General features: G+C 40.7%; 1 protein-coding gene across 1 annotated transcript in view; it reads right to left on the reverse strand.

The window, feature by feature from the left end:
* LOC138757577 (cyclin-A2-like) overlaps positions 1-12,241 on the reverse strand; it is a 27,541-nt gene extending 15,300 nt beyond the window's left edge. Inside the window, exons 1-6 of the mRNA XM_069925158.1 lie at positions 11,667-12,241; positions 9,040-9,262; positions 6,510-6,622; positions 5,619-5,842; positions 2,830-3,034; positions 2,378-2,491 (exon numbers count right to left, since the gene is read on the reverse strand). Coding sequence (XP_069781259.1) covers positions 2,378-2,491; positions 2,830-3,034; positions 5,619-5,842; positions 6,510-6,622; positions 9,040-9,262; positions 11,667-11,858 — 1,071 coding nt within the window. The 5' untranslated portion in view covers positions 11,859-12,241. The remainder of the gene's footprint in view (positions 1-2,377; positions 2,492-2,829; positions 3,035-5,618; positions 5,843-6,509; positions 6,623-9,039; positions 9,263-11,666) is intronic.
* Positions 12,242-15,983: the final 3,742 nt, after the last annotated feature.

The raw sequence follows: 15,983 nt of genomic DNA on the forward strand, positions 1-15,983 counted from the left end.
ACAAGTTGTAGTAAATGGTTGTTTTTCCCTGACTAAATGATAATAGACCCAGATCAGCATCTAGAACATTGCTTTATTTTTAAATTTTAATTGAAGACATGGTTATTGGAGCAACAATCTCAAAATATGACAATTAAATGCTATTCTGAAAGGTAATATAGGATGCAGAAAAGATGTTGCCACTTAATTGCAACTGAACAAATAGGCTAGCAGGTGAATTTCCATGGTAAATGGAACTCAGCAGGAAGAAATAGAAGCATTTGGTAGAAGGAATATGGCAGTTCAAAAGTAGTACAAAAAAAAAACAGGATTTATATGGCAGGGTGCTGAAAGCTTGTTAGCAAAATGTATTGGATCCTAAGCTTCATAAGCAGCAAATAGTGACTACAAAAGTTAGACAAAAAGGTTTGTCCCATCAGATGATGGGACAAGGAGATGCATTTGTGATTTTGGGTAGATTCAGAAGGAGGTTGTGGGGATGTGAAGATGTGGCTTCATTGAGAGGACATGGTCCTACAATTTTACCTATAGAGTAGAGATTTTTAGTGGCATCCCTGTGTACCTTTATGGGCAATCAAAAGTAAACAAGCTTCATACATACATACATGGCAAACGAACCTTGAAGTGGAGATTATCAAATGATTTCAAAAGAAAATTAGATCATCTTTCAATAAACACACAGGATACTAGGAATAGAAAAGGGGGAAAGGACTGATAGGATCGCAATTCAGAGCCTATTTGAAACTGTGAACTGAATGACCATCTTTGGTGCTATTGATTATTAAAAGGGAAGATGGTCTGACAAAGCAAGGAAGCAACAAAATGATAATGGGGGTGTCAAGGTTGATTGTGCACATTTCCAAACGTGGACTTCTGAACTGATAAAGAAAATGTCAAGTATAGTATCGGGGAAATTTGATTAAAAGTGATCTCTTCCTTTAATTAGTTAAAAGTTGAAAACTGTTTCTCAGAGGTTGGAATGGATAGTTGGATCACTACATGCCTGCTTTTTTATGCTTGGTCTCAATGATTTAGACAGTTTATAAGAGTTGTGTTAAGTTTACAGACAATATTAAAAGGTTGAAAGGTACAATATTGAATAAGGTTGAATGGAGAAGTGATAACTTGATTCAGTGTCAATTAAATATGAAGTTAGTTGCTAAAGTATCAGCCACTCCTGCCAAATCACTTGGAAATAAAGCAAGAGAGGGTTTCCATCTCTAAAGATGTTAAAACAGCGCATGGCTACCCAGCAAGGGCCAACAGGCCATGGTTTTATGGCAATAGGTGCAGAGAATGAAGATAGTAATCAATGAACCTTTACCAAAAATAAAGTTGGAAAGACTTGAACTGCACATGGAATAATGTAGGTTCAGAATTACATTTGTTCAAGTACATTCAAACAGGCATTAAAGAATAGTTCTACTCATTGGAAATTATTTGATACAAGTCTAAATGTTATCATTTCAAAGAAACAAATGCAAAAATCAAACAAGTTAGAAATGAAAAACATTTTGACTGTGATCTCACAAATAAAATGTTAACAGTATAGAATTATTTAGAGTTGTCAAAATAAAGTAATAAAAGAAAAGAGGAGAATCAATAGAAGATAACCCTCAGATCAAGATCATCTCTTTACACATAGTGATATTAACACAAGCCTACAAAGAAGTTTTGGCAAATGCAAACTGACCAGTTGGGCTGGTAATCCATACAAAAAGGGATTGCTGACACTGCAATGATCTGGGGTCATTCTCCATCTCAAGCCAAATGATACTACATTGAAGGCATGTTGCTGTCCTGTTAGCTCTTTTTCCTGCCTGTAGCTTCCTCATTAGGTTGTGTATAGCAGATCACTGAGTAAATTATTTTTTCCATCAAAAGAGAACACTAGGTTATGATTGTTGAGATAACTAATTATTTAAAGGAACAGATTTCAAATGAAGCAAAAGGTATTTTGACAGAAATATTTCATGGACAAGAACGTGATTACTTTTGCAGAAAGATTAATATTTAATCAGAAGCAGAACTACAAGTTTATCACGAGCAATAAACAATGCAGAAGGAATGCAATTGTCCTAATGTTGTCAATCCAGAGGTGGTAGCCAGTACACAGCATACAATTTAAAAAAGGTAGAAGATAAATCAAGATGGGAAGGAAAATGTACGAAGAAGAATAAAGTAAAAATCAGAGGGAATCAGTTTTTAAAAATTAAATTGCTCCACAGAGTAGAGCAGACAGACATAATTTAAGAAGTTTAATATATTTTATTGAAAAATCAGGCCAACTTCATAAAGAAAAACAATATTCTGCAGATCACAAATGGCAAACTTGGGCAAATACATTCAGAATTTGAAATAACCATTTAGGACTCACCCAGCCAGCCTGTGATATTGTATAGTTGGCCAAACAAAAAGCCGACGCAGCAAGGATAGAAGGTGGATATTTCAGAAATGGTTCGGAATCAATCAAGCTCAGTTCTCCTAGATACTGCCAAGAGAGATTTTAGTGAAAAACTGTACAAGAGTAGCAATTGGATATTTTGCTCATTCTACAAAAATCACATTTTTGCCCCACGCCTCTGCCCAATTCCCACATTCTTCAGTGCCTAAAAAGACATTTAGTTCAGTGTTGAATAAAATTAGGAAATACTAAACATTTACGGTTAAATAAAAAATCTCTTCAACTTGGTACTAAATAGTTGATCGCTTAAGATATGTGCCAATATCTACTTGCGTATCACGTTCAGCAATTTTTTAACAAGCAGATGTGTCTTTCCAATGTGCAGTATGTAGTTTAAAAAGTCAAAATGCACAATAAATACTCACCATAGAGAGACTCTCAACTTTATTGTTGGCTTTCTCACGGCCAACATATTGAATAAGAAATTGGTTTATTGTTGGTGCTGCCAAGTCAAATGATAAAACTTTTAGAATGAGATGCTCCATCCGTAGAACTTGCTTCTTTGTGTAGGTATCATCAGTTATGTAAACAAATTCAGCAACTTCAGGTGGATATATTTCTTCAAATTTTCTGCACAAAAAAATGTAAGTATGGTTTTCAAAGTTCCTCAATTGCATTAAAAACATTGATCATGATAAAGTTTGCCCAAATCAGATTAGTGACTAGTCACCAATCCCTTTTTCCTCAAAAAAAAACTGAATAGCTTGAAACAGCTCAAAACAGACACTGACATATTATGAGAACAGGAAGCAATTCAGACCAATAACCTTGTGCTAAATTTCTGGAAGTGGTTCTCAATTGTTTTTCGGTCTAAGGCCCTCTTGGCTTACAGCCTAATCTGCCATGGCCCACGAGAGGCAACGACTGAGCAGCATTTTCAGGTCAAAAGTAGCTCTGCATCACACATCATTATCAAATTTAAAATATTTTATTTAACATTTTTAGATCCACATGTAAGCACACCATGTCCAACTGGTTGAGAACCATCAACTTGGGTTTCAAACTTATCATCCAAACATCCAATTTCTGTGAAAGGTCTCATGGACTTGTTCAAGTGGTGCCATTAAAACTTTATATTTATTTCCTCCTCGACTTTAACAGCCTAAACTTATTCAACTACTTGTCAGAAGCGTGTCTTTCTATATTTAAAATAAATTGAGAACCACTTAGATCTTTTTCTATTTTATGCAATTCAAGATTTTCGAAGAATTTTTCTATCTTCTCCAATGATGTTCAAAACAAGATCTTCAGTACTGAAAACATTTGGTAAACATCCTCCAGTCTTTACACCCCTCACCCCTCTTAACACAAAACTCAAGGTCCAAGAGATCTCTGTATTCAATGCCCCTATAATTGCAAATCCAAGTTGTCCTACCAACTTCAAGTACTTGAAGTTAAGCCCCCAGGTTCATCTGTCCTTGTATTGCCTTAATACACAAAATCACTGTATTATATATTGCAGCTGCCATTTCTTTGCCCATTTCAAAATAAAGTGATTACATTTTCCTCCCATGTCAATGATCCATTTTAAAGTTGTATATTATGCAAATTTAAAAAGTCCCCCATCTCCAGGTTCTATATGCACATGGGTAATGACTTTCTGCAATGTGCGCACAGTTGGAGTAGGTGGGGTTCATGAAGTCTGGTGCATAACATCCTCCAATCAAAAACATCTGTTCAGCAGCCCATGCTACCATTCTTCCTTTAATTCATACATTTCTTAAATATGCTCCAAGGATTTTATCAAATAGATTTTGAAAATCTGACAATTTTTAAAAATTGTCTAACGATCTCATTAACATTCAGTCACAATTCCTCCTGATGGTTGTCCTCAGAAGTATGTGGCTTCTTTGATAACTACTATTATTCCCTTCCTAGATTACATAGGTTGGGCTGTACTTGTGTTTTTGTTGAATTAGGGAAATAATATGGATTCCACCCCCCCCCCCCTCGCTTTCCTATCAATCATTTTTTTGTCATGCTCTCACCTTCAGTCTTCAAGGAAATATGGACCTACTTATATTTCTCATTTATGTTACATGGTCCAAATAAATCATCCACATGATTCTTATAAACCACTTTCAATTACCCTGATATCCCTCCATCATACAAACCCTTTGTGGACTAGAAAATATCAATTCATGTATACATTTTGAAATGTGTCACTATTTTACATTTTATCTCATCTCATTCTTAGAATAAAGGCCAAACTATTAATGCTTATTTTAAGTTAAATTTCCAACTTCATATCCAATGAAAGCTCATCTTACTCACCAAACATATCCAGTCTTTGAACTATTCAGTGTACAACTGAATTTATTTTAATCAATACCATTTCCATGGTACTTTCTTCCCTTCCCCTTCACAACTTTTCTCGACCTCCTAATATTTTGATAGCCAAAAACATTTGGTTCTCATTAATGACCCAGCCAAGCTGCTAACTTAACAACATAGTAATTTCTTCCCATTCAGCTACCTCTCTATATTTAGCTAGATAATGCAGTATTGAATTGCACTGTTTGAGGTTTTCTCACCACACAATTCATCCACAGCTCTAAACAATATTCCTTTTGTTATCCATCTTTCCCACCTTGAAAATGAGCATTAACCATCACTCCAACAATCATACCCTCCAGGCTTCCTTCCTGCATGCAACTCTTCCAGTTTTAAGTGCAAACAACCTGACTCATTCAGGTCATTCTATCCTGCCTTAGAATTGGTCCCAAGTCCTAAAGAACAATATTTTTTTTGGAGACAAGATTGCTGATACTGGAATCTAGAGCAAAAAAAACCACAAACTGCTGAAGGAACTTGGTGAGTTGAGCAGCATCAGTATGAGAAAAATTTTCAATGTTTCAGGTTGGAACCCTCACAAGACAATGCAAAGTAGAGAGAGCCAGTACAAGGGTATTGGTTAGACATTAATAAGCAAATGGTGAACTAGGAGGGGTGAGGGATGATGTACAGATGTGAAGGGTGAAATTGGGACACCAAGATAGTCAAATGGCAAATTCCAAGCGAAGAGGCAAGAGAAAGGAACACAAGTCATACAGATTGATCATCTTACTGAGTTTTTCCAGGTCCTGCTGACTGCTCATTGGTTCAGAAAAGAAATTTGTAATCCCCAAATTCAATTTAACAAGTTAATACTTACGAAGCCAGCAGCATGGCAGCTGTTCCTACAAGCTGGAGTTTTCCTTTAAGGACCGACATGGATGACAAAAATCTATCAATGTAGTTCACAGCTAAGTGCAGTGTTTCATTCTGCAACTTATATTCTTCTCCAACCTCTACCAACCAATCAACAAGAATAGCTCTCATACTGTTGGTTATATCAGGTTGTTTCTTCATGTAGCCAACTTTCGGTCTGCATTTCAACTAAGTGTCAGGAAGAAAGAAGAATGGGTAACATTTTGAAGAAATCTACTTTCTTCTATAAAGCCCAGTGGTCCAGGTGTGTTATTCCAACACAATACAACTTTATAAATGCTGCAAATTCTCTGAATAACTTAAAACTGGATGACATGGCACTTGCTAATTAGCCAAATGTCAAGAAAATTCCTCTTTCATAACTATATAGACATAAGTAATAAAGGGCGGCCTTCACTCACATCCCATTAATAAATCTCACCTGCCCAGTATGTAGTTTGCCTGCTATTTCACCCATCAAAATAAACATCACTATGCTAAACTAATATAACTTGCTGTAGGATGTCCAAAATTTCAAAATATTCTTGGCCATTCAAAGTAAACTACTGCACAAAATACAAGGTTCCAAACCACTTAAATTCAATTTTTATCAAGGCAGATATTTAATAACACACAACTTTTTTCTCAAGAAAACCAGTTCACAGCATAAAACCTTCAACATTTGAACTATCAAAACAATAGAGATTCATTGAAGTTGTCATTCATTCAAGAATTAGGATTTAATTAGTCATTTATGATAAAATAATGTACAATCAGAATTAATGTGGAATATAGATCACTGAAATGCCCAAAATACAAAGATGCATAGAATGAGCCATCACTACAAAGTTCTTACCTCCATTTCTCTTATATATTTATGTATATCATCTGCATATTCAGACAATTCATTAGCATTTACTGGTTTCTCTTCACCACATGATATTGACATATCCAGCACCATTGGAGAATCTATTTGCAAAGCAAATTTGATTAAATTGCCAGTAAAGACAGCACGACATACATTTCTGTTCAGTGAATTAACAGCCAGTAACCATGAATCAAATCATCCTGGATTCTGCCAACTTGGACACAGCTCATGATTCCTGCACTTTCTGAATGTGGAAGCCAGAAATAAGCTCCCTCTTTGCATCCAAGGATTACAAAAATGCTTCTCCAGGTAACTACTTAGAAAAAGGTAAGCCTAATTTCAGTAGTTAATAAAGTACTGGAGTCCATTTTTAAAAATCAGCAGATTTTCAAAAGTGAAAAGTGTCCGAAAAACAGCTTTTTGAGGAAGCAAATGTTAAAATCGATAGGGAAACAGTATTTGGATTTTCACAAGGCCTTTGATAAAGCAAGAGGGTTTTGCGTTAACTTAAAGCAGATGGGATTGGCAGCACTGACAGATTAAAAATTGAGTGAAGCATGAAAGTCTGCAGATGCTGAAAACACACACCAAAATGCTGGAGGGGTAAAGATATATTGCTGATGTTTCAGGGCTGAGCCCTTCGATTAACTGACAGGAAATAGATCAAGCCAGCAAAAAGAATGGTGGGGTAATGTAGCGACCGATGTATATTAACAGCTGTGCCTCCAGCAATGATTTGGATGGGGCAACTGAATGGAAAATTTCAACTTGCTGCAGAGAAAGATAGCAAAAGGTCTTCACAGCAACTTAGACAAGTTGAGAGAATAAGCAAATGTGACAAATTCAATACAATGTAGAAAAATGTGAAGTTATCCACTTCAGTAGGAGACAATGGAATTATTTAAATAGGGAGATTCCTGGAATTGTGAATATTGTCATGAGGGATGTTCAGGTTGACTTGGCAGTACTCAAATCAGAGAAAAAAAACTCAGGACTCCAGGTTGAAGTAAATAAGATATTTCCCCTCATAAGGAGTTCTGGAACCAGAGGTCAGTCTCAAAATATGGGGAAAAAAATATTTTCAAAGGGTGGTGGAACTATAGTCAAGTCACCTTATTTCTCATTCATACCATGCATTGCACGGTGGACGAGATAGCGTTTCTCTAGACCACGGAGTACATTTACATAAATGTAAAATAGAAGTTAATATTTTAAGGTATATTCAATAAAAGTACACTAACCAAATATGTTCTGGGAATTCAGGAGCCTGATGGCTTGGGGGGGGGGAAAACTATTGCCCAATCTAGACGCAAGGGCCCAAGATGGCAGAAGGAAGAAATGTTTACATGTGGGGTGTGTGAAGTCCTTCACAATGTTTATTGCTTTCTGCATGCATCATGTGTTGTAGATGTCTGTCATGGTAGGAAGAGAGCCCCCAATGATCTTTTCTGCTGTCTTCACTATCCTCTGCAGGGTCTTACAGTCTGAGATGGTACAGGTTCTAAACCAGATGGTGATGCAATTGCTCAGAATGTTCTCAATACATCCTCTGTAGAATGTAGTGAGGATGAAGGGTGGAAGATGAACTTTCCTCTCTATCACAAACATCTGGAGAATAAGGCACGAAATATAAATTGATATCCAAACATTTAAAGCATTGAAGAGTAGAGCAGGGTCAGCCAATTGCATTGAATGATAGAGAAAGATTGAAGAGCCAAATGGTTTACACATGTTTTCTATGAAAAATTCTAACTAGGAACAAGCCAAATAATGCATTTTATTAAATGTTTTACGTAGACCTCATATGTCATGATGATCAACATAGAAGCTTGTGCAGTGGTGTGGAAAACTAAAATCAGCCAAATAACCACCCAAGATTACCACAAATGGAACAAAAAGGAAATAGGATGAAAAGGATTAGAGCTAAAACTTATGCTATCTCTGCCCAAGACAACCTTGAAAAATCAAAAAGTAGCAAACTTGCAAAGACAGGTTGGCACTGGGTAGCAAAAGAAACTAATAAAAAAGTAAATTGCTGATTGGAAATAAAGCTTAAACTTTGCTCTTTTAAAATGGGGGAGAATTACTGATTCAGCACCCAAAAAACCCAAAGCTAGTCCTTCAGGCTCCAAATATGATGACCGATATGTTGCTCATGCTCCACAAATTAATAAAGTGTAAACACACTGCACCAAGGTGATACAGAAGAACAAGATGCATGGCAATACAGGTAGCCCTCAACTGACAACTGTAATTGGGACCTAAGGATTGGTCACAACTTCAATTGGTCGCAAGTCAGATTCCCAAGGTATTAAAGCAATTCTTCAAAAAAGATTTTCAACAAATGAACCTTCAATAAAAAACCTCAGCATATGTATAGTATTTAAAAAATATTTTGGTCATATGTGCAGCTGGACATAACTCATGTAGGTCATAAATTGAGAACTACCTGTATCAGATTAAAAATTCTAGTTGCCAAATTCAACAAGTAAATTTAAATAGATTCTGTAAAACTCACCAAAGCTAACATCTGTACTACACTTCGTGGTAGGCAATGGCTGGCAACTTCCCAATGAAAATAGCATCATATTTGTAGCCGTTCCTGCATTGCTGTTTGTCTTGCGAAGTGGCACACCATCAGGTTCATCCACATGGATAGTGAAAGCTGTTTTTTTTGTCGCTTTTCCTGTGGGTATTGGGCCACCATTTTCTTTGCTGAGGAAAAATCCTGATGTCGAGACCTGTAAGTGTAATTTAGATGCACAGAAATCAAAATAGATTAATGTTCCAAAAATTACTTTTTAAAAAATTAGGATCAGAGAAGCAGATAATTATTTACATCCAATAAAAATTAATCAAGAACAAATAAGGAGTTCCACTAGCCATTAAAATACATTCATTGTATTTGATGTACTGGTTTTATTTTTTAAACATGTTCATAACTTTATAATTTACTCAAAAAATGAGTACTAGGGATAGTTTATGATTTATAATTTATAAGAGCAGTACTACTAACATCTTTACCCAACACAGTAAAGTCATTTATAAGGATGCAATTACAACATGCCACAAGAGTTAAAGATTGAGCAGGATCTACACAGGTTTATGAAAAGTTTAATCTATTGTATTGCTTTTAGAATAGATTAGAGAAGGGTTGTGGATATGGCATCTTTAGATTTTCAGGGTTTTTTTTAAATTAAGCTCACTGGATTTTTTTTTCTTTGATGTGAAAGCTATTTGGGCCATCAAGTATACTAGTTCAGAGCAATCCCAGTCACATTTCAATCCATTCCACATTTCCCTGCAACATGCTCTCACATGTCCATCACCTCTTGCCAAACATCCATAGTAGATGCAATTTATAGTTGTTAATTCACCCACAAATCTGCATGCTTTTAGGATTTAGAACAAAACCAACACAGGAACAGAGATCCTCCACGGTCAGGATTGAATCTGGGTAACCAACTGCTGGGCCACTGTGCTAATTGAGGGCAATATACTGAAATACCATGAGTATTGGTTCGGCCATGAAAGTATAAACTAGTCTTTCTTGGGATATGATAACTAACAAGCCAAGTGAGTAGCAAGTAAATGAAGTCATCCACTTTGGTGCATAAAGAAAAAGTACTTTTTTTTTAAATTATGAGATTTGGAAATGGAAGGTTTAACCATACAAATTAGGTATCCTCTTGAGTGATCTCATTTAATTTTACAAAATTCTTGCAAAGTTCAACAGGGTAAATATTGAGAGCTTATCATTTCCTCTGGCTCAAGAGCCTGGAAATGAAAATTCAGCCTCAGATCAATGGAGAAGATATTTTGAATGGATGAGAAATGCCTGAATCTTTAGGGCATGGAAGTGCAAGCATCACATTCATTCACAATCGATCAGGCTTCTGGAATATTAAGGGCATCAACTATGGAGGAGAGTCGAGACAAGGAATAAGGACTGCCAGGGTTTTGAATGGCAGAGGAGGTTCAAAAAGACCAGATATCTTGTTTTCGACTCTAACTTTCACGTTTATTCCAAGGGAAGACTGATCAATCAGGCTTGATTGAAGTGCGCGTCTCCCCAAACATTTCCAAATGTCTGTATTAATCGAGTGCTAAATACTGCCCTCGTCGGAAAGGTATCACTTTCCCCAAGTGCACAATGACTCACCACCTCGTAATTTATCAGGTTTCTGAAACCCTGCATCAAAGTCACAATCTTCCAATTTGAGGGAAACGATAAATTTTATTGTAACCAGGCGCGACATGGGCAAATTTCAAGTAACAAATAGCAATCTGTAAATCTAATCAACTCCTGCTTTGGTGGTGAAGTTTAATGCTTTCTAACGCCTATTCCAGCCGTAGACAAAGGTCTCACACCAACCTACAGAAAACGTGGCTTATTAACAGCCAAAATTTATCCTCCACTGCCAACAGGTAGAATAAATTCAATTTCACCAATCGCAACTTTTAGTCAAAGGAGTCTATCCTTTGCTACGCAGCAAAATACCGAGTTTCTCTTGAATTATTTTACGTTATCGTTTCCATGCCCATTTTCTGTAGCAATGGCAAACCAAGGCATTCGGATCCACCAATTCCCTGCAGTTGATGCCACGGGTCCACGTCAACTCCCGCTCCGAGCCCCTAGTCACCTCAAAGCAGAAATATTACAAGTTTGGATTCCCCTCTCCTAGATCTGGGAACGAGATTAAGTAAAGGCCTAAATGTTAAATTTAAACAGGCCAATCTACACACCCCTTTAGCCTACACTCCCGGTACGTTTTGAAGGGTGGGAGGACCGGCGGGCGGGGAACCCACACAGACAGCGCGGGACTCGAACCCCTGTCTTGGTCGCCGGTGCTATCAAGGCGTTGCGTTAACTGCCCCAGAGGTCCAGATTTTCTTCTGCTTTAACAGCCTGCTTCCATCTCGAGGCGTGAAAACAATTTCAGTGGAAAGGGGCTTCTCACGTTAGCAAAGGCCGTGCACGCATGCAACCACGTCGATTTGCTGAAGGAGAAGCTCCGTTTCCCTTTCCTCGGATGCTGTCGAACACTGATTTGATTTGACGTGGACATTGGCCAGGGCGCTGAGGCCCCGCAGAGGCCGGCAGGGACCACCTGGAGAAGGAAGGCGGCGGCGCCGCTTACTTACAGGCTGGAGGCAAGGCTGCAAAGCCAAGTTGTTCTGCAACACCCCGAGCACCTTTCGGCCACCCGCAGCGGTGGCTTTGTGGACATTTCGCTCCCGGCCTTGTTGATCCGGCTCCCCCCAAACGGCGCTTTTATGACCAGGCGGCACGTTTTCCTGATTCTTCCCAGCATCGTCGCCAGGGCTCCCAAACATCTTGAGCGTCCGTATTTTAAAAGCACTTTTTAAAAATCACGTCGGGGTGGCTGGGGGGGGGGGGGGGGGGGGGGGGAAGCGTGGGATTCAGCTACGCCGGAAGGCTGAGCGATACTGGCGGCCGCCGCCGCTGAGCCCGCCTGGGCCTGGCGGCGATCGTTCAGCGCAGATCCTCGGTCGAGCCCTTCTCTGGCCGAGTCCCGCTCGGGAGTTGGCCTCCTACACGTTTCCTGCCGCCACGCTGCGTGGACAACCCCCACCCCCCCTGCCCACCCCACCCCACCCCCGGGCCGTCCAGGGCAGTAGCTCTGCGCTCCGCTCACTGCTGAGCCCTCTCGCGACCGTACGTCACCGGCGGCAACCGTAACCCATCCAGTTCAAGTCTCCCGCGACAATTGAAATTCGCCAATGGCGACTCTGCCAGCGGACGTTGATCACGTTCTCGATTTGAATGTTGTGGTGTTATTGGTCCGATGGCGGCTGTCAGTCAAATGGAGGGCGGGGCTGCAGTCACCCTGGAGGGAAATGAGTCGACGGGGGCCTGACAGGTGGCAGTGAGATCGTTTGCAAGGATGTGGTTTCCCTTTGGCGCGTAACTTCATTCCTTGTTAAGGGCTGATAGTTCACAAAAAAATAAACCGGCAGATGCTAACAATCTGAAATAAAAGAACACATAAAAGGCTGGAAAAACTCAGTGGGTCAGGCAGGGTGTGTTTAATATTTCAGACTGAAATCCTTCCTCAGAACTGGGCGTTATAAGAGTACGAGCATTTTCTGGAAATCTGAATGGGAGCGAGTAGAGAGATTTTGGGATACAAGTCCATAGTTCCCTGAAAGTCGCCACACAGGTGGACAGGGTGGTGAAGAAGGCATGGGACATTGTTGTCTTCATTGGATAAAGCATATAAATTCAACTGGGCCGTTACGTTATAACTTTACAAATTATAAATTAATCCGAAGTAAAACACAGAATACTGTGGACACCGTGGTTGAAGTAAAAATACTGGAGAAACTCAGCAGATCAAACAGTATCCTTTATGTAGCAAAAGCAGAGATACATAACTGGGATTTTGGGCTTGAGCCCTTCATCAAAGTATGAGACCCGTCAGAATAAAAGAGTGGAGTGGAGTGGGGTTGGGGGGGTGACAGGGCAGGAGATGGTAGGTGGAGAAGGGGTGGGGGGAGGAACAGCAGCACAAAGGAGGAGGGGGCAAAGGCAGGGTTGTGTAGGTGAAAGAACTGGAAAGGCAGGAAATGGGGGAGGGGAAAGACAAGGCAAGCAGATTTCATTGGAAAGGATGTTCATGCCATCTGGCTGGAGTGTGTTCAGGTGGAAAAAAAGGTGTTGCTTCTCCAATCTGTGGGTGGGCTGAATGGGATAGTACATAAGACCATGGACAGACATGTGAATGTGGGAGTGTGACCCAGAGTGAAGTGGTTGGCCACTGGGAGGTCACTGTGGTTGCCAACAGAGTGAAGTGAAGCCAACAGAGTGCTAACTGAAGGGATCTCCCAGTCTCTCCGATGAAGAGAATGCCTCAAAGGAATGTAGTAAATAAGTTCTCTAGTTGTACAGGTGAAGTGTTGCTTTACGTGAAAGGCCTGTTTGGGGCCCTGGACCGTGGTAAGGGAGGAGATGTGGGCGCAAGTGTTGGCAACTCCTGTGGGCACAGGGTAAGGTTCCAGGGGTGTGATGGTTGGGGAGGGATGAGTGCACGAGGGTATCGCAGAGGGAGTGGTCCCTGCGGAAGGCCAAAAGAGGAAGAGCGGGAAAGATGTGTCTGGTGGTGAGATCCTGTAGTAAGTGCCAGAAATTCTGGTGGATGATGTGTTGGATGCGGAGGCTGGTGGGGTGGTAGGTGAGGATGAAGGGAATTCTATGTTGCTTGCGTCTGGGAGCAGAGGGGGCCAGGGCAGATGAGTGGGAAATGGAGGAGATGCGGGTGAGGGCTGAATCAATAGTGGAGCAGGGGAAGTCATGTTTGTGGAAGAAGGCAGACATTTCAGAAGCTCTGGGTTGGAAGACCTCATCTTGGGAACAGATGCGGCGGAGATGGAGAAATAAAGAGAAGGGGATGGAATCCTTGCAGGGGGAAGGTTGTGGGGAAGTGTAGTCTAGGTAGTTGTGGGAGTTGGAGGGTCTGTGATATATGTCAGTGGAAAGCTGGTCTCCAGAGATGGAGACAGAAAGATCCAGGAAGGGGAGAGTGCAATCAGAGATGGACCAGGTGAGTTTGAGGTTGGTGTGGAAGTTGGATGTGAAGTGGATGAAGTTAACAAGCTCATTGCAGGTGCATGAGGCAGCCCCAATGTAGTCATCTATATTCCGGAGGAAGAGTTGTGCAGTCTTGCCTTTGTAGACTTTCAGCATGGATTGCTCCACAAAGCCTACAAGCAGGCAGGCATATCTGGGACCCATGCAGGTACCCATGGCTACTCCTTTAATTTGGAGGAAGTGGGATGAGTTAAAGGAGAAGTTGTTGAGGGTGAGGACAAGTTCTGCCAGGCAGAGGAGGGTGGTGGTAGAGGGTGACTGGTCGGGTCTTTGGTACCTGGAATTTTGTGCAGTTAAGGTTGCCATGCTATAAAAAGAATGAAAAGGATGCTGGAGAGAGTGCAGAGGGGATTCAAAAGGATGTTGTCTGGATTGGTGGGTTTCCTGAGCCCCTTCCTCCATCACTTTCCTTCCACCCTTCTGACCCCATGCTTGGCTTCAGCTCCTGTTTTTCTGTCCCACCCTCCCTCTCTCCAGTGCTTATATAAAGAAGTTAAAACAGCAAAGGCCTCAATTTTGTACCCCTGCACATGCACCTGAATGAGTTCTAGGCCTGCCATGACGTTGAGCTCTTCTTTCTCCACCTCCACGCCTATTTCTTTTGTTAAGAAGTCCCCACAGCCCACGATGACCCCTTCTTACATCTCCACCACTCTCCTTCCACTTGGACATCCCCTTCAGGTCTTTTACCTTGTCTTGATCTTTTTATTTCTAATTGCCAATGTCACATCAACTGCCTCAACTTCTTCACTCCCTTCACCCATTCTAACCTCACCCCCACCGAACTTTTCTAATCAACACCAACCTGTAATCGAGCTGACAAAGGGGGTGGATTATAATCTGGTGAACTGACCTCCACTTGCTCTCATCCTACAGAAATTATCTCCACATACCTTAACTCCATCCTCTGTCCCATTGTCCAGTCCCTTTCCACTATGTCCAGGATACCTCTCATACCCTTCACCAGTGACAATATCCAATTCCCTATTCCCCACCATCTCATCTTCACCATGGACGTCGAATCTCTGTATATCTCCATCCCCCATCAGAAAAGTCTCAACGCCCTCTGCTTCTTGCTGGAACAACATTCTGATCAGTTTCCCTTCATCAACACTTTCATCTGCCTGGCAGAGCTTGTTTTTACCCTTAATAACTTCCATTTTGATACCTCTCATTTTCTTCAAGTCAAAGGTGTAGCCATGGGCACATCTATGCCTGCTCTATTGTTGGCTACGTGGAACATTCTCTGTCCTCAACCTACCCCAGCCCCAACCCCCAGTCTTTGTTCTATTGATGACTGCATTGGTGCTGTTTCCTGCACCAATGCAGAACTCATCAATTTTATCAACTTTACTCCTAACCTCCATCCCACACTTGGACTATTTCTGACAATTATTTCCATTTTCTAGATGTCTCTGAATCTATCTTAGAAGACAAACTATATTCCAACATTCACTACAAATCTACCAATCTGCACAGCTACCTCAACTATGCCTCCTTCTACCTGGTCTCCCACTTTCTCCACCTTCACTGCATCTGCTCTCAAGATGAAGGTTTCCATTCTAAGATATCTCAAATGCCCTCTTCTTTGAAGCACCTGAGCCATCTCTTGCATTTTCTTCATCTCTTGGAGTTCCACTCTTATTCCCCCTCCCCCCCCCCCTCAACTAAACAGAAAATGCATCAGGCACAAGGTTCATCTTGTCCTAACCTTTCTCCCCATCAGTCTCCGCATTCAGCACATTTCCTCTAGCTGCAACCTGACCCCATCAATAGACGCATCTATCCCTCCTCACACTTTTTTGCCTTCTACAAGGATTGACCTCTCTGATTCCCTTTACTGCCCACCA

This window comes from Narcine bancroftii, chromosome 3 (assembly GCF_036971445.1).
Source record: "Narcine bancroftii isolate sNarBan1 chromosome 3, sNarBan1.hap1, whole genome shotgun sequence".
NCBI classification, from domain to species: domain Eukaryota; kingdom Metazoa; phylum Chordata; class Chondrichthyes; order Torpediniformes; family Narcinidae; genus Narcine; species Narcine bancroftii.